The sequence below is a fragment of the Ranitomeya variabilis genome, chromosome 2 (assembly GCF_051348905.1).
Source record: "Ranitomeya variabilis isolate aRanVar5 chromosome 2, aRanVar5.hap1, whole genome shotgun sequence".
NCBI lineage: Eukaryota > Metazoa > Chordata > Amphibia > Anura > Dendrobatidae > Ranitomeya > Ranitomeya variabilis.
The window spans coordinates 31697925-31721008 of NC_135233.1; the positions used below are offsets into that span (position 1 = coordinate 31697925).

Genomic DNA, 23084 nt, shown 5'->3' on the forward strand with positions numbered 1-23084 from the left:
ACTGCTTAAAGGGGAAATGTCTCCAGGTCAGAAGTGGCCAGTTTTTGCTCTCATTTTATTCCCACTGCTCCCCTGAGTATTGGAGTTTTTTCGCTTTTCAAATCCGAGATACGGTTCTAGAGATATGGGATTTTCTATTTGCTGTTATTGTTTTTGGTGTTCTGCAAGGAGGCGTGACTCACAGGACAATATAGCCTAAAGACACGCCCCCAGAAAAATCCTGTGAGCCACGCCCCCTTAGCAGTAAACAGCAGTAAATAAAAAGATCCATATCTCTGGAACTGCTTGGCGGATTTAAAAAAAATAAAAAGCGGAAAATTCAGAGGATCAGTGGAAATAAATTGAGAGCAAAAACAAACTACTTTTCACTGGGTGACAGGTCTTTTTTTTAAAGGGTTTTCAGGTTTATACAATTTATTTTCAAGACTATCTTGAGTTAATAAAAGGGGCAGTTTAGGACCATGATGTATGACCCAGAGAGGAGATCAGCTACTACAAAGAGTGCCTCTTTCTGGAGGACCCAGCATGTCTATGTACTACATTTCAATGGGTGCTATGTAATACCTCATTTCACCTGTGGAGGCACTGCAGGGAAACTGATCACTATCACATCTGATCACCAGAGGATCACTTGTGATCAGCTTGTTTTTGAGGGGGTCTTTCTGAAATATCTCGTTGATTCTAATAAGCTTAACAGTCAAAACTTAACCCTAATTCCACATACTCCATCCTCCATCTTCCTCACCACAAGTAATAAAATCTCCTCCTTCTTCTACGCTCTACTATAACACAAACCTACGACTATCCTTCAGCCACATACCAAATCTCTCCGATCCTCTTCCTAAAATGCACATATCTCCTGCGTACCTCGGCCTATGAAGACCCTAGAAATGAATGACGTTATTGAGGCACGGGGTACTTTATGCCTCGGTGTTATCTAGGTGAATTCTAAAAACCTTCACAATAATGATGCGAAACCGCCAGAGACACATCATGAGGCTCTGGAGCTTCCACACATCTTCACCTAAACCTCACACTTTACGGGTGACTGCTTGACATTGAGCTGTCACTGATACATCATTGTTCATAGTCTCTGCATACAATGGAATCATAATGTGAAAACGCCCCATATATCAGGGTGTGTCCTTGTGCCACCACAGATAGTGCTGCTCTCCTCGTAGCAATGGGGACCCATGGACCACTCAAGAATCTGCCCGAGCTGTGACTACAGCCCCTAAAAATTCACTACAGGAAAGTTGATTGACATTGTTTTATACTTAGATCCCCATACACTCGTCTTCACATGAGCATGACAAGTCCTCTAGGCAACCCATTCAAAAAACAATTGTCCCCAATGATGGACAACCCCTTTAAGCAAGGAGCGGTTACTCATTTTCCCTACAGTGGCCTCTAAAGGTGAAATGGAGAATTACATGTCAATTGAAAGTACAAGCTTGGAACTGTTTCTGGGAACCAATATGGCCACCACGACAGCCCTTCAAGGGGTTTGCCATAGATGTTGATAGATGGCAGCATGGTCTAAGTCATGGCAGCCATAGTGGTTGTCACCCAAGGATTCATGTGACTTCATTAAAGGGTAAATGCTCAAAGTCAGTATTTCCAGTTTTAGACTTTGCCGCCATTCTTTGGAGGAGACGGCGGCTACTGTCTAGTGGTATAATGTAAGAGATGATAATGTGCCGCCATGTTCCTTCCTCGCGGTTCTTCATCGTGTCATTTTTGTAACTTCCACTGTTTGGTCCATTTTTTTCTCTTCTGCTATGAAACGCCAGAATACAGTTCTCCAAACAGATTTAGTGAGAAGACGCTGAAAGCACGACTGAGGTGACCCCGAACGGAGCCACATAGGCGTTCGCCAGTCCCTGCAGGCCAATAATCATGTAGCGGCCGGCGGCTCTCACGGCTTTTCCAAAGTTCTAAAAAAAGTATCAAGAAAAAAAATACATTACATAACAATGAAGACCTAAAATGGAGCATAAAGTCAGACTTTGGCTTCAGTGTCCCTTTAAATGACTCTTAAGAGGAGAGCTAAACGCACCAATCCGAGGCTGAGGTTTAGCGTTGCCTCCTAATGGTTCCCTGCACCCCTCTTGATCACTGATCGGGGATGAAAGTTGCATTTGCACCGACTTTTGCTCACTGGTCACATGACACCACATAAAACTTTGCTGGAGTTCTCTCCATTAATGGTGTAATCTGGTGATTATGTAATCCCTGAAATCTGCAGACAGCGCAAGTAACACAAGATACGATAATGGACATTGTAGGTAATCACAGGCGGAGTCACAGGGTGCAGAGAGCAGCCGAGAGAGACAGGCTGGAAAACGTACACCTCCCGGGACATCATACATTGCAGTGCACGTCATGGAGTCCTATTACAATAACATCCACAGTGCCCACGTCGCCACCATCAGTGTCCAAAAGGTGCCTACCACAGTGCCCCTATAATAGTGCCTTCTTATTTGTCCACAAGGTGCCTACTACAGTGCCCCTATAATAGTGCCTTCTGATGTGTCCACAAGGTGCCTACCACAGTGCCCCTATAATAGTGCCTTCTGATGTGTCCACAAGATACCTACCACAGTGCCCCTATAATAGTGCCTTCTGATGTATCCACAAGGTGCCTACCACAGTACCCCTATAATAGTGCCTTCTGATGTATCCACAAGGTGCCTACCACAGTGCCCCTATAATAGTGCCTTCTGATGTATCCACAAGGTGCCTACCACAGTGCCCCTATAATAGTGCCTTCTGATGTATCCACAAGGTGCCTACCACAGTACCCCTATAATAGTGCCTTCTGATGTATCCACAAGGTGCCTACCACAGTGCCCCTATAATAGTGCCTTCTGATGTATCCACAAGGTGCCTACCACAGTACCCCTATAATAGTGCCTTCTGATGTATCCACAAGGTGCCTACCACAGTGCCCCTATAATAGTGCCTTCTGATGTGTCCACAAGGTGCCTACCACAGTACCCCTATAATAGTGCCTTCTGATGTGTCCACAAGATACCTACCACAGTGCCCCTATAATAGTGCCTTCTGATGTGTCCACAAGGTGCCTACCACAGTACCCCTATAATAGTGCCTTCTGATGTGTCCACAAGATACCTACCACAGTGCCCCTATAATAGTGCCTTCTGATGTGTCCACAAGGTGCCTACCACAGTACCCCTATAATAGTGCCTTCTGATGTATCCACAAGGTGCCTACCACAGTGCCCCTATAATAGTGCCTTCTGATGTATCCACAAGGTGCCTACCACAGTGCCCCTATAATAGTGCCTTCTGATGTGTCCACAAGATACCTACCACAGTGCCCCTATAATAGTGCCTTCTGATGTGTCCACAAGGTGCCTACCACAGTACCCCTATAATAGTGCCTTCTGATGTATCCACAAGGTGCCTACCACAATGCCCCTATAATAGTCCCTTCTGATGTGTCCACAAGGTGCCTACCACAGTACCCCTATAATAGTGCCTTCTGATGTATCCACGAGGTGCCTACCACAGTGCCCCTATAATAGTGCCTTCTGATGTGTCCACAAGATACCTACCACAGTGCCCCTATAATAGTGCCTTCTGATGTGTCCACAAGATACCTACCACAGTGCCCCTATAATAGTGCCTTCTGATGTGTCCACAAGGTGCCTACCACAGTGCCCCTATAATAGTGCCTTCTGATGTGTCCACAAGGTGCCTACCACAGTGCCCCTATAATAGTGCCTTCTGATGTGTCCACAAGGTGCCTACCACAGTGCCCCTATAATAGTGCCTTCTGAAGTGTCCACAAGGTGTCTACCACAATGCCCCTATAATAGTGCCTTCTGATGTGTCCACAAGATACCTACCACAATGCCCCTATAATAGTGCCTTCTGATGTATCCACAAGGTGCCTACCACAGTACCCCTATAATAGTGCCTTCTGATGTATCCACAAGGTGCCTACCACAGTACCCCTATAATAGTGCCTTCTGATGTATCCACAAGGTGCCTACCACAGTGCCCCTATAATAGTGCCTTCTGATGTATCCACAAGGTGCCTACCACAGTACCCCTATAATAGTGCCTTCTGATGTATCCACAAGGTGCCTACCACAGTGCCCCTATAATAGTGCCTTCTGATGTGTCCACAAGATACCTACCACAGTGCCCCTATAATAGTGCCTTCTGATGTGTCCACAAGGTGCCTACCACAGTACCCCTATAATAGTGCCTTCTGATGTATCCACAAGGTGCCTACCACAGTGCCCCTATAATAGTGCCTTCTGATGTGTCCACAAGATACCTACCACAGTGCCCCTATAATAGTGCCTTCTGATGTGTCCACAAGATACCTACCACAGTGCCCCTATAATAGTGCCTTCTGATGTGTCCACAAGGTTCCTACCACAGTGCCCCTATAATAGTGCCTTCTGATGTGTCCACAAGGTGCCTACCACAGTGCCCCTATAATAGTGCCTTCTGATGTGTCCACAAGGTGCCTACCACAGTGCCCCTATAATAGTGCCTTCTGATGTGTCCACAAGGTGCCTACCACAGTGCCCCTATAATAGTGCCTTCTGAAGTGTCCACAAGGTGTCTACCACAATGCCCCTATAATAGTGCCTTCTGATGTGTCCACAAGGTGCCTACCACAGTGCCCCTATAATAGTGCCTTCTGATGTGTCCTTAAGGTGTCTACCACAGTGCCCCTATAATAGTGCCTTCTGAAGTGTCCACAAGGTGCCTACCACAGTGCCCCTATAATAGTGCCTTCTGATGTGTCCACAAGGTGTCTACCACAGTGCCCCTATAATAGTGCCTTCTGATGAGTCCATAAGGTGCCTACCACAGTGCCCCTATAATAGTGCCTTCTGATGTGTCCACAAGGTACCTACTACAGTGCCCCTATAATAGTGCCTTCTGAAGTGTCCACAAGGTGCCCACCACAGTGCCCCTATAATAGTGCCTTCTGATGTGTCCACAAGGTGCCTGCCACAATGCCCCTATAATAGTGCCTTCTGATGTGTCCACAAGGTACCTACTACAGTGCCCCTATAATAGTGCCTTCTGAAGTGTCCACAAGGTGCCCACCACAGTGCCCCTATAATAGTGCCTTCTGAAGTGTCCACAAGGTGCCTACCACAGTGCCCCTATAATAGTGCCTTCTGATGTGTCCACAAGGTTCCTACCACAGTGCCCCAATAATAGTGCCTTCTGATGTGTCCTCAAGGTGCCTACCACGCTGCCCCTATAATAGTGCCTTCTGATGTGTCCACAAGGTGCCTACCACAGTGCCCCTATAATAGTGCCTTCTGATGTGTCCACAAGGTGCCTACCACAGTACCCCTATAATAGTGCCTTCCGATGTGTCCTCAAGGTGCCTACCACAGTGCCCCTATAATAGTGCCTTCTGATGTGTCCACAAGGTGCCTACCACAGTGCCCCTATAATAGTGCCTTCTGATGTGTCCACAAGGTACCTACCACAGTGCCCCTATAATAGTGCCTTCTGATGTGTCCACAAGGTACCTACCACAGTGCCCCTATAATAGTGCCTTCTGATGTGTCCACAAGGTGTCTACCACAGTCCCCCTATAATAGTGCCTTCTGATGTGTCCACAAGGTGCCTACCAGTGCCCCTATAATAGTGCCTTCTGATGTGTCCTTAAGGTGTCTACCACAGTGCCCCTATAATAGTGCCTTCTGAAGTGTCCACAAGGTGCCTACCACAGTGCCCCTATAATAGTGCCTTCTGATGTGTCCACAAGGTGTCTACCACAGTGCCCCTATAATAGTGCCTTCTGATGTGTCCATAAGGTGCCTACCACAATGCCCCTATAATAGTGCCTTCTGATGTGTCCACAAGTTGCCTACCACAGTGCCCCTATAATAGTGCCTTCTGATGTGTCCACAAGGTACCTACTACAGTGCCCCTATAATAGTGCCTTCTGAAGTGTCCACAAGGTGCCCACCACAGTGCCCCTATAATAGTGCCTTCTGAAGTGTCCACAAGGTGCCTACCACAGTGCCCCTATAATAGTGCCTTCTGATGTGTCCTTAAGGTGTCTACCACAGTGCCCCTATAATAGTGCCTTCTGATGTGTCCACAAGGTTCCTACCACAGTGCCCCAATAATAGTGCCTTCTGATGTGTCCTCAAGGTGCCTACCACACTGCCCCTATAATAGTGCCTTCTGATGTGTCCACAAGGTGCCTACCACAGTGCCCCTATAATAGTGCCTTCTGATGTGTCCACAAGATACCTACCACAGTGCCCCTATAATAGTGCCTTCTGATGTGTCCACAAGGTGCCTACCTGTTATGGTTTCCAATGGCAAGGAAACATCAGAAGCATAGAATAAACGGACAAGCTCTCGGGTGATGGAAACTAGAGCTGACCGCGATGCTAAACCTACACACCACACTAGAAGTAGCCAGGGGGCATTCCTGCGTTGTCTCTAGATGCCGCGCGCCAGCCGGAGAACTAACTACCCCTGGTAGAAGAAAACACAGTCCTGGCTTGCCTCCAGAGAATGTCCCCACAGGAGATAGCAGCCCCCCACATATAATAACAGTGAGAGCAGATGAAAAGACACACGTAGTATGAAAGCAGATTTAGCACAGAGAGGCCCGCTAACTAAATAGCAGAAAGATACAACAGAGGACTTCGCGGTCAGCTGCAAAACCCTTCAAAACACCATCCTGAAATTACGTTAACTCATGTGACAACTCATGCCACTGGAGTGGTAATTTCAGCCCAACAAGAGCTTCCAGCTGCAGAGATTCACATAAGTGCAAACTGGACAAAACATACAAAAATAGACTTAAGGACTAAAGTGTCCAACTTAGCTGAGCAGAAAACTGGGAGCAGGAACATGCAACAGAATCACTCTGGATACATTGATGGCCAGCATTAGAATGACTGAGGAGCAAGGTTAAATAGGATACTCCCACATCCTGATAGGAACAGGTGAACTGAGAAGGCAAAGCTAGCAGGACACCAGTACCACAAGAGACCACCGGGGGAGCCCACAAACCGAATCACAACAGTACCCCCCCTTAAGGAGGGGGCACCGAACCCTCACAAGAACCACCAGGGCGATCTGGATGAGCCCTATGAAAGGCACGGACCAAATCAGAAGCATGAACATCAGAAGCTGTAACCCAAGAATTATCCTCTTGACCGTAGCCCTTCCATTTCACCAGATATTGAAGTCTCCGTCTGGAAACACGGGAGTCCAAGATTTTCTCCACCACGTACTCCAATTCACCCTCAACCAGCACAGGAGCAGGAGGCTCAACAGTAGGCACAAGTGGTACCTCATACCTCCGCAATAATGACCGATGGAAGACATTATGGATAGCAAAGGATGCTGGGAGGTCCAAACGAAAAGACACAGGGTTAAGAATTTCCAAAATCTTATAAGGACCGATGAACCGAGGCTTAAACTTAGGAGAAGAGACCCTCATAGGGACAAAACGGGAGGACAACCACACCAAGTCCCCAACACGAAGACGAGGACCAACACGACGATGGCGATTAGCAAAACGTTGAGTCCTCTCCTGGGACAACTCCAAATTGTCCACCACCTGCCCCCAAATACGATGCAACCTATCCACCATGGTATCCACTCCAGGACAATCCGAAGACTCCACCTGACCAGATGAAAAACGAGGATGGAACCCTGAATTGCAAAAGAAAGGGGAGACCAAAGTGGCAGAACTGGCCCGATTATTAAGGGCAAACTCAGCCAACGGCAAAAAGGAGACCCAGTCATCCTGATCAGCAGACACGAAACACCTCAAATAAGTCTCCAAGGTCTGATTAGTACGTTCCGTCTGACCATTTGTCTGGGGATGAAATGCAGACGAAAAAGACAAATCAATGCCCATCCTGGCACAAAATGCCCGCCAAAATCTGGACACAAACTGGGATCCCCTGTCGGAAACGATATTCTCCGGAATACCATGCAGCCGAACCACATTCTGAAAAAACAGGGGCACCAACTCAGATGAGGAAGGCAGCTTGGGCAAGGGCACCAAATGAACCATCTTAGAAAAGCGGTCACATACCACCCAAATGACGGACATCTTCTGAGAAACAGGGAGATCAGAAATAAAATCCATAGAGATGTGTGTCCAAGGCCTCTTAGGAACAGGCAAGGGCAACAACAACCCACTAGCCCGAGAACAACAAGGCTTGGCCCGAGCACAAACATCGCAAGACTGCACAAAAGTACGCACGTCCCGAGACAGGGAAGGCCACCAGAAGGACCTAGCCACCAAATCTCTGGTACCAAAAATTCCCGGATGACCTGCCAACGCAGAAGAATGAACCTCCGAGATGACTCTATTGGTCCACTCATCCGGCACAAACAATCTACCAGGCGGACAACGATCAGGCCGATCCGCCTGAAACTCTTGTAAAGCACGTCGCAGGTCTGGGAAGACAGCAGACAATATCACCCCATCCTTAAGTATACCCGTAGGTTTAGAATCACCAGGGGAATCAGGTTCAAAACTCCTAGAAAGGGCATCCGCCTTCACATTCTTAGTACCTGGCAGATACGAAACCACAAAATTAAACCGGGAGAAAAACAACGACCAGCGCGCCTGTCTAGGATTCAGACGTCTGGCCGACTCAAGATAAATCAAATTTTTGTGATCAGTCAAGACCACCACCTGATGTTTAGCACCCTCAAGCCAATGACGCCACTCCTCGAATGCCCACTTCATCGCCAAAAGCTCCCGATTACCGACGTCATAATTTCGCTCGGCGGGCGAAAATTTTCGAGAAAAGAACGCACAAGGTCTCATCACTGAACAATCTGAACTTTTCTGCGACAAAACCGCCCCCGCTCCGATCTCGGAAGCATCAACTTCCACCTGAAAAGGAAGAGAAACATCAGGCTGGCACAACACCGGAGCAGAAGAAAAACGGCGCTTAAGCTCCCGAAAGGCCTCCACAGCAGCAGGAGACCAATCTGCAACATCAGCACCCTTTTTAGTCAAATCAGTCAAAGGCCTGACAACGCTAGAAAAACCAGTTATGAATCGACGATAAAAGTTAGCAAAGCCCAAAAATTTCTGAAGGCCCTTAAGAGAAGTCGGTTGCGTCCAGTCACAAATAGCCCGAACCTTCACAGGATCCATCTCAATAGAAGAGGGGGAAAAAATGTACCCCAAAAAAGAAATCTTCTGAACCCCAAAAACACACTTTGAACCTTTAACAAACAGAGAATTGGTCCGCAAAACCTGAAAAAACACCATCCTGAAATTACCTTAACTCATGTGACAACTCATGCCACTGGAGTGGTAATTTCAGCCCAACAAGAGCTTCCAGCTGCAGAGATTCACATAAGTGCAAACTGGACAAAACATACAAAAATAGACTTAAGGACTAAAGTGTCCAACTTAGCTGAGCAGAAAACTGGGAGCAGGAACATGCAACAGAATCACTCTGGATACATTGATGGCCAGCATTAGAATGACTGAGGAGCAAGGTTAAATAGGATACTCCCACATCCTGATAGGAACAGGTGAACTGAGAAGGCAAAGCTAGCAGGACACCAGTACCACAAGAGACCACCGGGGGAGCCCACAAACCGAATCACAACACCTACCACAGTACCCCTATAATAGTGCCTTCCGATGTGTCCACAAGGTGCCTACCACAGTGCCCCTATAATAGTGCCTTCTGATGTGTCCACAAGGTACCTACCACAGTGCCCCTATAATAGTGCCTTCTGATGTGTCCACAAGGTACCTACCACAGTGCCCCTATAATAGTGCCTTCTGATGTGTCCACAAGGTGTCTACCACAGTCCCCCTATAATAGTGCCTTCTGATGTGTCCACAAGGTGCCTACCAGTGCCCCTATAATAGTGCCTTCTGATGTGTCCACAAGGTGCCTACCAGTGCCCCTATAATAGTGCCTTCTGATGTGTCCACAAGGTGCCTACCAGTGCCCCTATAATAGTGCCTTCTGATGTGTCCACAAGGTACCTACCACAGTGCCCCTATAATAGTGCCTTCTGATGTGTCCACAAGGTGTCTACCACAGTCCCCCTATAATAGTGCCTTCTGATGTGTCCACAAGGTGCCTACCAGTGCCCCTATAATAGTGCCTTCTGATGTGTCCTCAAGGTGCCTACCACAGTGCCCTTATAATAGTGCCTTCTGATGTGTCCACAAGGTACCTACCACAGTGCCCCTATAATAGTGCCTTCTGATGTGTCCACAAGGTGCCTACCACAGTGCCCCTATAATAGTGCCTTCTGATGTGTCCACAAGGTGTCTACCACAGTGCCCCTATAATAGTGCTTTCTGATGTGTCCATAAGGTGCCTACCACAGTGCCCCTATAATAGTGCCTTCTGATGTGTCCACAAGGTACCTACCACAGTGCCCCTATAATAGTGCCTTCTGATGTGTCCACAAGGTGTCTACCACAGTCCCCCTATAATAGTGCCTTCTGATGTGTCCACAAGGTGCCTACCAGTGCCCCTATAATAGTGCCTTCTGATGTGTCCACAAGGTGCCTACCAGTGCCCCTATAATAGTGCCTTCTGATGTGTCCTGTCCTCAAGGTGCCTACCACAGTGCCCTTATAATAGTGCCTTCTGATGTGTCCACAAGGTACCTACCACAGTGCCCCTATAATAGTGCCTTCTGATGTGTCCACAAGGTGCCTACCACAGTGCCCCTATAATAGTGCCTTCTGATGTGTCCACAAGGTGTCTACCACAGTGCCCCTATAATAGTGCTTTCTGATGTGTCCATAAGGTGCCTACCACAGTGCCCCTATAATAGTGCCTTCTGATGTGTCCACAAGGTACCTACCACAGTGCACCTATAATAGTGCTTTCTGATGTGTCCACAAGGTGCCTACCACAGTGCCCCTATAATAGTGCCTTCTGATGTGTCCATAAAATGCCCACCACAGTGCCCCTATAATAGTGCCTTCTGATGTGTCCTCAAGGTGCCTACCACAGTGCCCCTATAATAGTGCCTTCTGATGTGTCCACAAGGTGTCTACCACAGCGCCCCTATAATAGTGCCTTCCGATGTGTCCACAAGGTACCTACCACAGTGCCCCTATAATAGTGCCTTCTGATGTGTCCACAAGATACCTACCACAATGCCCCTATAATAGTGCCTTCTGATGTGTCCTCAAGGTGTCTACCACAGTGCCCCTATAATAGTGCCTTCTGATGTGTCCACAAGGTGCCTGCCACAATGCCCCTATAATAGTGCCTTCTGATGTGTCCACAAGGTACCTACCACAGTGCCCCTATAATAGTGCCTTCTGATGTGTCCACAAGGTGCCTACCACAGTGCCCCTATAATAGTGCCTTCTGATGTGTCCACAAGGTACCTACCACAGTGCCCCTATAATAGTGCCTTCTGATGTGACCACAAGGTGCCTACCACAGCTCCCCTATAATAGTGCCTTCTGATGTGTCCACAAGGTGCCTGCCACAATGCCCCTATAATAGTGCCTTCTGATGTGTCCACAAGGTGCCTACCAGTGCCCCTATAAGAGTGCCTTCTGATGTGTCCACGAGGTGCCTACTACAGTGCCCCTATAATAGTGCCTTCTGATGTGTCCACAAGATACCTACCACAGTGCCCCTATAATAGTGCCTTCTGATGTGTCCACAAGGTTCCTACCACAGTGCCCCAATAATAGTGCCTTCTGATGTGTCCTCAAGGTGCCTACCACAGTGCCCCTATAATAGTGCCTTCTGATGTGTCCACAAGGTGCCTACCACAGTGCCCCTATAATAGTGCCTTCTGATGTGACCACAAAGTGCCTACCACAGTGCCCCTATAATAGTGCCTTCTGATGTGACCACAAAGTGCCTACCACAGTGCCTATAATAGTGCCTTCTGATGTGTCCTCAAGGTGCCTACCACAGTGCCCCATATAATAGTGCCTTCTGATGTGACCACAAAGTGCCTACCACAGTGCCCCTATAATAGTGCCTTCTGATGTGTCCACAAGGTGCCTACCACAGTGCCCCTATAATAGTGCCTTCTGATGTGACCACAAAGTGCCTACCACAGTGCCCCTATAATAGTGCCTTCTGATGTGACCACAAAGTGCCTACCACAGTGCCTATAATAGTGCCTTCTGATGTGTCCTCAAGGTGCCTACCACAGTGCCCCATATAATAGTGCCTTCTGATGTGACCACAAAGTGCCTACCACAGTGCCCCTATAATAGTGCCTTCTGAAGTGTCCACAAAGTGCCTACCACAGTACCCCTATAATAGTGCCTTCTGATGTATCCACAAGGTGCCTACCACAGTACCCCTATAATAGTGCCTTCTGATGTGTCCACAAGGTACCTACCACAGTGCCCCTATAATAGTGCCTTCTGAAGTGTCCACAAGGTGCCTACCACAGTGCCCCTATAATAGTGCCTTCTGAAGTGTCCACAAGGTGCCTACCACAGTGCCCCTATAATAGTGCCTTCTGATGTGTCCACAAGGTACCTACCACAGTGCCCATATAATAATGCCTTCTGATGTGTCCACAAGGTACCTACCACAGTGCCCCTATAATAGTGCCTTCTGATGTGTCCACAAGGTGCCGACCACAGTGCCCCTATAATAGTGCCTTCTGATGTGTCCACAAGGTGCCTACCACAGTGCCCCTATAATAGTGCCTTCTGATGTGTCCACAAGGTGCCGACCACAGTGCCCCTATAATAGTGCCTTCTGATGTGTCCACAAGGTACCTACCACAGTGCCCTTATAATAGTGCCTTCTGATGTGTCCACAAGGTGCCGACCACAGTGCCCCTATAATAGTGCCTTCTGATGTGTCCACAAGGTGCCTACCACAGTGCCCCTACATTGATACTGAAATTATCAACAAAGTAACTACTAAATTTAATACAAAATAAGTTCTGTCTCAACTCTGCCACAGTAAACTTGTAATAGTGCCGCCTTCATGCAACAAAAAGTGGCTGCCAAATTCCATATAATACTGCACTCCAGAGTGGAGGACTTTATATTAGTGTCTGCCCAAGTAATGTAAGAGCCATGTAATGACTAACAGTGTTCATAAAATAGTACGTGACACAGTGCTACTATAACGTGACATCCACGATGCCAATATAATAGTGCCAATATAATACTGCCAAAGACATATTTACAGCCCAAATGTTTACACTTTGAATATTTGCTGTTATACTGTTACATAACCGATCAACCGGAATAATGGCCCAATTGTCTGAATCCCCTGGAAGAAATTCCTTATTTCTCTGCTGTTCGTTATTGGGGACAATCAAACTGCTGATCCCAAAGATCGCAAAGGGCGACTCTCACCTTGTCTCGGAACTTTTATGTGACATTCTCCACTGGACGGTAATATCTATAGTTATACCGCGATGTCTACAGCTCAGGAAAACCCATTAGGAAGTCCCGGCATTAATAATGTGTATGAGATAATGCACCACCTACTGTTATGGGATTTGTAATTATTTTCAGGTCCTAAGGGTATTTATTCTTATAACTATAGTTTTGTAAATATGAGCAGTATTATAGTAGTTTCTGTTGTGCTCAAAAGTTTACATACCCCGGCAGAATTTTTCTTTCTTGGCCTTTTTTTTCAAAGAATATGAATGATAACACCAAAACTTTTTCTCCTCTCATGGTTAATGGTTGGGTGAAGTCATTTATTGTCCAACTACTGTGTTTTCTCTTTGTAAATCATAATGACAACCCAAAATATCCAAATGACCCTGATCCAAAGTTCACACACCCTATTTCTTAATACCGTGTTTTGCCCCCTCTAACATCAATGGCAGCTTTCAGTCTTTTGTGGTAGTTGTGAATGATGTTCTTTATTTTCTCAGATGGTAAAGCTGCCCTCTCTTCTTGGGGAAAAAGCCTCCATCCAGTTCCTGTAAATTCCTGGGCTGTCTAGCATGAACTGTACGCTTGATATCTCCCCAGAGTGGCTCAATGATACTGAGGTCAGGAGACTGAGATGGCCGCTCCAGAACCTTCACTTTGTTCTGCTGTAGCCAATAACAGGTCGACTTGGCCTTGTGTTGTGGATCATTGCCATGTTGGAACGTTCAGATAAGTCCCATGCGCAGTTTCCGGGCTGATGAGTGCAAATTTGCCTTCAATATTTGCCGATAACGTGCTGCACTCTTCTTTCCTTAAATTTGACCAAGTTTCCTGTGCCTTTGTAACTCACACATGCCGAAAACATCAGTGATCCACCTTCGTGCTTTACAGTAGGAATGGTGTTCCTTTCATCATAGGCCTTCTTGATCTCTCTCCAAATGTATCGTTTATGGCTGTGTCCAAAAAGTTCAATTTTGGTCTCATCACTCCAAAAGACCTTGTTCCCGAAGTTTTAAGGCTTGTCTCTGTGCTGTTTTGCATATTGTAGGTGAGATACTTTGTGGCATTTACGCAGTAATGGCTTTTTTCTGGAGACTCGACCATGCAGCCCATTTTTCTTCAAGGGCCTCGTTATTGTGCATCTTGAAACAGCCACACCGTTAGTTGTGATGTATCATTCATATTCTCTGAAACAAAAGGCCAAGAAAGCAAAAATTCTGCTAGAGTATGTAAACTTTTGAGCACAACTTTAGGGTCAGTATTATAGCAGTTATATTCTTGTACATAGAGGGCAGTATTATAAGAGTTATATTCGTGTACATAGGGGCAGTGTTATAGTAGTTATATTCTTGTACATAGGGGCAGTATTATAGTAGTTATATTCTTGTACATAGGAGCAGTATTATAGTAGTTATATTCTTGTACATAGGGGCAGTGTTATAGTAGTTATATTCTTGTACATAGGGGCAGTATTATATTAGTTATATTCTTGTACATAAGAGCAGTATTATAGTAGTTATATTCTTGTACATAGGAGCAGTATTATAGTAGTTATATTCTTGTACACAAGAGCAGTATTATAGTAGTTATATTCTTGTACATAGGAGCAGTATTATAGTAGTTATATTCTTGTACATAGGAGCAGTATTATAGTAGTTATATTCTTGTACATAGAGGCAGTATTATAGTAGTCATATTATTGTACATAAGGGCAGTATTATAGTAGTTATATTTTTGTACATAGGAGCAGTATTATAGTAGTTATATTCTTGTACATAGGAGCAGTATTATAGTAGTTATATTCTTGTACATTGTGGCAGTATTATAGTAGTTATATTCTTGTACACAGAAGCAGTATTATAGTAGTTATATTCTTGTACATAGGAGCAGTGTTATAGTAGTTATATTCTTGAACATGGGGACAGTATTATAGTAGTTATATGCTTGTACATAGGGGCAGTATTATAGTAGTTATATTCGTGTACATAGGAGCAGTATTATAGTAGTTATATTCTTGTACATAGGACCAGTATTATGGTAGTTATATTCTTGTACATAGGGGCGGTATTATAGTAGTTATATTCTTGTACATAGGGGCAGTATTATAGTAGTTATATTCTTGTACATAGGAGCAGTATTATAGTAGTTATATTCTTGTACATAGGGGCAGTATTATAGTAGTTATATTCTTGTACATGGGGACAGTATTATAGTAGTTATATGCTTGTATATAGGGGGCAGTATTATTGTAGTTATATTCTTGTACATAGGGAGAAGTATTATGGTAGTTATATTCTTGTAAATAGGGGCAGTATTATAGTAGTTATATTCCTGTACATAGGGGGCAGTATTATAGTGGTTATATTCTTGTACATAGGATCAGTATTATAGTAGTTATATTCCTGTACATAGGGGGCAGTATTATAGTAGTTATATTATTGTACATAGGGGCAGTATTATAGTAGTTATATTCTTGTACATAGGGGCAGTATTATAGTAGTTATATTCTTGTACATAGGAGCAGTATTATAGTAGTTATATTCTTGTACATAGGAGCAGTATTATAGTAGTTATATTCCTGTACATAGGGGCAGTATTATATTAGTTATATTCTTGTGCATAGGGGCGGTATTATAGTAGTTATATTCTTGTACATAGAGGGCAGTATTATAGTAGTTATATTCTTGTACATAGGGGTGGTATTATAGTAGTTACATTCTTGTACATAGGGGCAGTATTATAGTAGTTATATTCTTGTACATAGGAGCAGTATTATAGTAGTTATATTCTTGTACATAGGGGCAGTATTATAGTAGTTATATTCTTGTACATAGGAGCAGTATTATAGTAGTTATATTCTTGTACATAGGGGCAGTATTATAGTAGTTATATTCTTGTACATAGGGGCGGTATTATAGTAGTTACATTCTTGTACATAGGGGACAGTATTATAGTTGTTATATTGTAGGGGGCAGTATTACTGTAGTTGTTCTTTTACATAGTATAGCATGTAAATTAGTTAGAAAGCTTCGGTGACTGGAAGTGCATACATACATTACGTTTTTTTTGTCATTTTACAGTCCGTTATTAAAGGGAACCTGTCACCTGAATTTGGCAGGACCAGTTTTGGGTCATATGGGCGGGGTTTTCGGGTGTTTGATTCACCCTTTCATTACCCGCTGGCTGCATGCTTGCGCAGGCGTGTACTCCGGAGGACAGAGAATGAACTTCAATCCAATATTGCGGCCAGCTTGCAGCCAGCGGGTAAGGAAGGGGTGAATCAAACACCCGAAAACCCCGCCCATATGACCCAAAACTGGTCCCGCCAAATTCAGGTGACAGGTTCCCTTTAAGGTGGATGAGTTGGGTAATGTTGATCTCACCGTTGACATAACTTAGTTGGTCATAGTCTAGAGTTCACTGATTTGTGTTTTTACGATTGTGAAACATGAGTGTTGTGACTTAATAATGAATTAATGCAACAAATAATGGAAAATGAGCATTGGACAATGATAGATCCACAATCCAATGTATCAGGAGAACAATATAGGCGACCTGATGGCCCCCCAGTCTCATTGGTCCTGGTCACCTGGAGCCCCATAACCAAGTTTACAACAAGCCCCACATTATGTCAGGTTTTGTTAAAGATCTAGGGCCCGATTCATCATTTCCGCCTCTCAATTAGTGACTTTTTGATTTGTAACAAATTCATGAAACGATTTGCTCCGTTTTTCCAGTTGTCTTATGTGGTTTAGTTACTCTTCTGATTTTTACATCAATGTGGCTCTTCCAGGTGTTTCAGACAGATTTATGAAATGCAACTTTAAAAACAAAAAATAATAATAAATAGCGATTTTACGCCAGTTAACGAAACGTCTGACTTTTCCCGCTAAAAAGTCACAAAATCAATTAGAGAGAGGAATAAAAGAAAATTTTTCCCTTTGAGCAAAATTCATGAATCACGTTTTTGCTCAAAAAACATCATTGAAAACCACAAAAAAAGTCAAAAAAGTAAAGTGACTTATCAAAAAAAAAACCTAGAAATGATGAATCGGCCCTTGGTGTTTGTTTTCCTCTCCAGGTTCTTGGGACAGTTCCTAACCTTTTTTTTTTATTATTACCTGTAAACTTGGTAAATCACAGGACATTTAAAGGGAACCTGTCACCTGAATTTGGCGGGACCAGTTTTGGGTCATATGGGCGGGGTTTTCGGGTGTTTGATTCACCCTTTCCTTACCCGCTGGCTGCATGCTGGCCGCAATATTGGATTGAAGTTCATTCTCTGTCCTCCGTAGTACATGCCTGCACAAGGCAATATTGCCCTACTGCAGTCACGGACCCCATAAATGCCCAGAAATTCACTTTCTGCTACACACTATCCAACGACAACTCCTGCATATTTTTTTGTCACAAGGGTGTCACGTACCCCTGGAAGTCCTGGAGTTAGAAGGTCACGTTGGGTAATGAATCGCAGATCTTCTTTAGAGATGGTGTGATTTGTGTCCCATATTAAAACGATTTAGTTTCCTCTAGTGCTGAAGAGGTAAATGACACTTTCTTTGCTCGTCAGAAACTTTCAGCTTTATTTCAGCTGCTTCTGATCTGGTCACTACCTCTGCCTATAAAAACTGTCCAGACCTTCTTGTCCCTGCCTGTGAAAGATTTGCCTTTCTGTGTTGTGTGCTAAAGCTAAGTGGTTGGATTGGAGTTGTTGTAGTAGTGTTCTGTGGTTTGCTGTAGTTCATGTGTGTTTATCGCCTGGTCCCTGTTCCCGTTTAGTTTATTCCTCCCTGTCCCTATCCTCCTCCCTATTGTCGGTTAGTGCTTTTGTATGATAGAGGTTTTCTTTTTTCCCTGTTTTGTCTTTCTGTCTGGTTTACATTACATTTCTGTCCCATTTCTCTTGGTGTGGGAGGTGACAGATCAGGGCTTAACTGGGGCATAGTAAGGTCGGAGACTCGGGCCTCTCTACCTTCAAGAGTACCCCTCGGACAGGGATAGTTAGGGTCCCATTTCCAGGGACAGTTTGATTCCCCCCTTCTTTACCAAGACCGTCACAGCGTGACATTTTTTATACAGGAACAGCGTCACTCATGTTTTTGTTTGATGTTAACTTTTTCCTTTCTTAGGCAAACTGATAGTCCGCATTCGTTGGACCCCACCTAACTCGCTTTTATTGCCCCCTTGAATGATGGGTCATAAAAGTAACAAGGAGGTTGTTTGGGATTAGGATTTTGTGGACAGTTCCCAGTGTCATGAGGACAAGGGGCAAACCAAGGTGTTGAGGGCAAGGACCCCGATCAGCCTCCAAACACTTTTGAACAATGGAGTTTGGGATGGTGTTTGCTGCTTTTTCAGTGACCAGGGTGCGGACTATAGCGGTCTCCTCCGGACTGTGACCCATGTGCTCCTTTCTTAGGAGGCAGAACACTGTACCCCTAAATGGTTCTACTAGGGCTGTGGTGTATTGGGGCGATATGGGAATAACTGTAACACTTTTTGGGCAAACTATGACAGTGGCGGTTTACCCCATACTCTGAGGACACCTCTGGCAGCTGCTTATCTCCTCTAAGATCAAAGAGGACTGGGCATATCAAAATGAAACAGCCCGATCCTTCTTGCCTCAGCATCTTCATTCAGACCCCAAACATTGGTGTAACTTTAAGCTTGTGAGCCCCAAAGCCAAATCTCAATCTGGGGGCCCCCAACTATCTTGAAACTTTCATGGTATCGGTCTTCTTATGTGGGTCAAAGGGATATATTGGACCCTGCCACATACCAGAGCCCCCACTATAGTTATGCCCCTGTCTATACACATTGCATGATGGGTCACATTTTCCGAAATCGAATGTTTGACTTCAACCCCACCCTTATCGGCCATTAATTGTCCCTGTGATTTGTGTAAATGGATGAACACTTTCTGCTAATCTGAGAATATTTGGGACTTTTTATCGGTTCTCAATGATCGCAGACGATGGCAAATAAAAGCATCGTTATTGTATCATGTGAACGTACCCTGATAGTCCACACTCCACGTACACAGGATATGCCTGGAAAAACAATAGATCCCAAAACCTCAGGCTGGACTTTCCTATACTAGAACATAAGTGAAAGCTAAAATGCGTCGGCACAGCGTGAAATAATCGCATTTCTCACAACAGTGTACATCTGATCTGGGTCTATTATACTAGCTGTTGGGGGACTACAAATCCAAGCTCTGTCCAGTATAGTCTTGTAAGCTAAGAGCAGAGCTAAGCAGTTACGTGTAGCAGAGCGGAGTTTGTTATGATACGGCAGTCCTATGTAAGACCATAGGTGTAGTGGAGCTGAGATCGGTGTCTCTTATGTAACACCTGTGGTCTTACATAGGACTGCTGGTTAACTGCACATGCTCCTTTCCTTGCTCCCCTCTCACCTTTGCATATTTCTTGACTTTCTGCTTCCTCTTATACTTCTTGTCCTCCTTGCACTCAGTGTCCTCCACATTCTCCTCCAGGGGTTCATACCTGTCAGGCAGGGGGGACAGGTGCACCTTCTTACTGCTCCTCTCTTTCTTTTGCTTCCTCTTCTTCTTCTTCTTGCTCTTGCATTGCTCTGGAAGCTCTTGCAGCTCCAGCTGAATTCTGCTCCCCTCTTTCTCTGCAGTCTCCCCCTGCACCTTGTCTGGGTGCATTTTTCTGTACTTGTTTTTCTTCTTGCCTCTTGCCATTCTCAGGATCAGTCTGTGCTTTCAGCTTGCTGCACCGAGCAGGTAAATGCAGCAATAACATGGACTTTGCTTCTGATTACAGCAAAGGAATGTTTGTGTGCTCCACCGCTCCCCCTAGTGGTGCCTTTAAAAAACTGCATCTTATTATTTCCTATGGCGCAGACGTGTCTGCTCTATGTCTCCATCTAGTGGTAGTTATGGAGAAATGCAGCGTCTGTTACTTCCTACAGTGCAGGAATGTGTCTGCTCTCGCACTCCACCTGGTGGTAGCTGATGAGAACTGCTGTTATTTCCTCTGTCTCCCATGTGACCCTGCCCAAGGCTGGCTCTGCAGCAGACCCTTTGTTTAGTTACACAGTGGGGGTCTTATGGCCCATTGTTCATTCATACTTGGTTTATTTACTTGTCTTCGTACAGGATGTCCCCTCCCTGTCCCAGGATTGTTATGTCAGTGACATTCTCCTAATCCCATCACTGTAAAAACAGGGAGTATGGAGCTAAAAATACTACACACTTCCTATGAAAGTCTAGTCACTGGGATATTTGCACTGATGTCATTTTGCACAAGTGATTATCACCAATTTCTTAGTGCCCGTTCCCCTTTACGGCAGCTCAGTTCCTATTGAAGTGAATGTGATCTGAGCCGCAGTACCCGGGAATGGCCACTGGATGGTGTATGGAGCTGTGCATAATATTTACATGTGAAGCTGATCGGTGGCAGCGCCGGGCGTCAGACCTCCACCAATCTGATATTACTAGGGGGAGCTGAAGATATTATTTTATACATACACTATGGACTGAAGAAGTGTTTTCATCCGCTTCTCGCAAAGTACTAAACACAGGAGGATTGAGTCGGCACGTGACCACCCCACAGGGGAATCATGACAGTACGCACATTGCAATCACATAGAAAATCCCTTTAAGTGGGCACCTTAAAGGGGTACTGTGTAGGCCATGTTCACACGATCCTTTTTTCACTGCGGATTTTTCAGGTCCTTTTTTGGAAAATCCGCAATGAAAACCGCGGTGCTTTTTTTCTGCGGATTTGTGTCCTTTTTCTACTGCGGATTCCACTGCGGGTTTCCAACTGCAGTTTCCTATTGGTGCTGTTGGAAACCCGCAGCGGAATCCGCAGAAAGAATTGACATGGTACTTCTTTTTTTCCGCAGAAAATCAGCGCGGATTTTCTAGCGGAAAAAAGGATCGTCGGCACAGCGGATTTCGTTTTCCATAGGGTAACATTGTACTGTACCCTGCATGGAAAACGTCTGCGGATCCGCAGCTGCAAATCCGCTGCGGATCCGCAGCAAAAACCGCATCGTGTGAACATAGCCTTAGAGACTGCTATACGGCAGTAATATGCGACCACTGAATATCAAAATGTGATCTTCGCACTATACGGCGGTACAATCTGAAGCCCTGTTAGAATAAACAGAGTGTAAGCTTTGGATCTCCAGGGGTTAATCCGCACATTGCTGCAGACAACACAATCCGGCTTGTGATCTGCTCTCATTATACCACTAAAGTCCTTGTGACCGACCGCATCCTGGGAGATTATCACCGCAGGATCGTCTGCCAGGATATACATCCGTCTTCTCTGAAGTTTCTTTCTTCTATAAACTATGTACACCCCTCCAGTTATCGCACAGCCCCAGGGGACGTTAATGAGGATCTCACAGAATGGAAATATCGAAGCAATATCACATATTAATACCTCATTTACTAGTTCCAAAAATCTCCTGCCCATGAAACAGAAAAAAACAGCGCTGTGCCATCTCCGGCGGTGCTATGGACAATGTATGGAGCAGGGGCATGGCCACAGCTAATGCCAATGGGGCATCCGAAACTTCCTGGGAGCGGTGCGGGTCCCAGGTGTGTTAGTCGGAATAGTTGTGTCCCCAGAAATCTGCAAGTTGTCACCTATCCTATGGATACCCAATAACTTACCCCTTTAAGGAGCACCGTATGAAGATATGTACTGTATGTGGCGTCATTATGGATACTCCTTGTATGGCGGTATTTTTTGCGGGGCTATTACCTGTAGTTGGCATTATTCAGAAGCAATGTCTGTGCTCCTCTCTTAGGGGACACGGAGTGTATTGTGATATTATTTGGGGACATTGTAGTTATTTTTACATAACTTTATTAAGCAGAGGCGGGTTGTAAGTGGGAGAAGTCGTCATGGTGGTCTGGGCCAGGTGGAGAAGATAGGGGAAGTGAATGGCCCCAGACAAGATGTCGTTTATTTGACCTTGTAAGTTGAGGTCCCATGTAAGATACACAAAATGAGAGAATCACAACAATAGCTAACCAGTGTACATGTTATTGGGGGGTCAGCCTTAACGTCTAGGGCGGCGCGAGCCGTTTACACGGCCTAACGGACCTCAGGATCGGTGAATTTATGTCAGGCTGCAATGCAGTGAAATGCCTACTGGTATAGTCAATGGCTCAGCGGCTTCTTGTAGATGAAACTAGGCTCTATCCTACTCGGACGATTTAAAGGGTGTGCAAACATATTAGAGGGGTCTTCAGATTTTAACTAATTCTAAGCATACGTTATAACTACTACCGCTGAGACCACGACCAATAGCCAAAACTAACTAGGAGTGAATGAAAAGTATTCAGTATGAAAAATAGAGTCAGAGGCTGCATCCTCCGCCTTCTTTATCTTCTCCATCTTGGTGACATGATGCACATCTCTGGTGTCACACTCCATAGCCTTATATGCTGGCTCAGGGAGCAGGAAGATGCCTGAGTATTCAGGTAGCTGACATCCACGCTGCTACCAATGATACCAAAGACTGCCTTCCTGCTCTGTCATAGACAATCAGGCAAACTCACCCAAATCTGCTACATTTCTGTGCTCTGCATTGGACTCTGTGACAAACTCAGTTCTGCTATATCTTCGAATCAACCCTGCCATTTTACTGTTTCTTCACCCAGGATAATCCCTTCTATGATGCAGGACTGTTATATCAGTGCCATTCTCCTAATCCCGATTTGG

The 23084-nt window shown here is 45.2% G+C and overlaps 1 protein-coding gene across 1 annotated transcript; it reads right to left on the reverse strand.

The window, feature by feature from the left end:
- Positions 1-499: 499 nt before the first annotated feature.
- Positions 500-20169, reverse strand: C2H1orf115 (chromosome 2 C1orf115 homolog). Its single transcript, XM_077282241.1, has 2 exons — positions 19787-20169; positions 500-1937 (listed from the first exon to the last, which is right to left on the reverse strand). The coding sequence occupies exons 1-2, from the start codon at positions 20078-20080 to the stop codon at positions 1815-1817; spliced, it is 417 nt and encodes a 138-aa protein (XP_077138356.1). The 5' UTR covers positions 20081-20169; the 3' UTR covers positions 500-1814.
- Between the last annotated feature and the right edge of the window lie 2915 nt (positions 20170-23084).

What these genes read in the sequence shown, in the direction of transcription:
- C2H1orf115 (XM_077282241.1), bottom strand. Translation starts at nt 20,080, where the DNA reads ATGGCAAGAGGCAAGAAGAAAAACAAGTACAGAAAAATGCACCCAGAC. An exon ending in AAGTCAAGAAATATGCAAAG is followed by an intron (nt 1,938 to 19,786) that starts GTGAGAGGGGAG and finishes TACTTTTTTTAG; the next exon opens with AACTTTGGAAAAGCCGTGAG.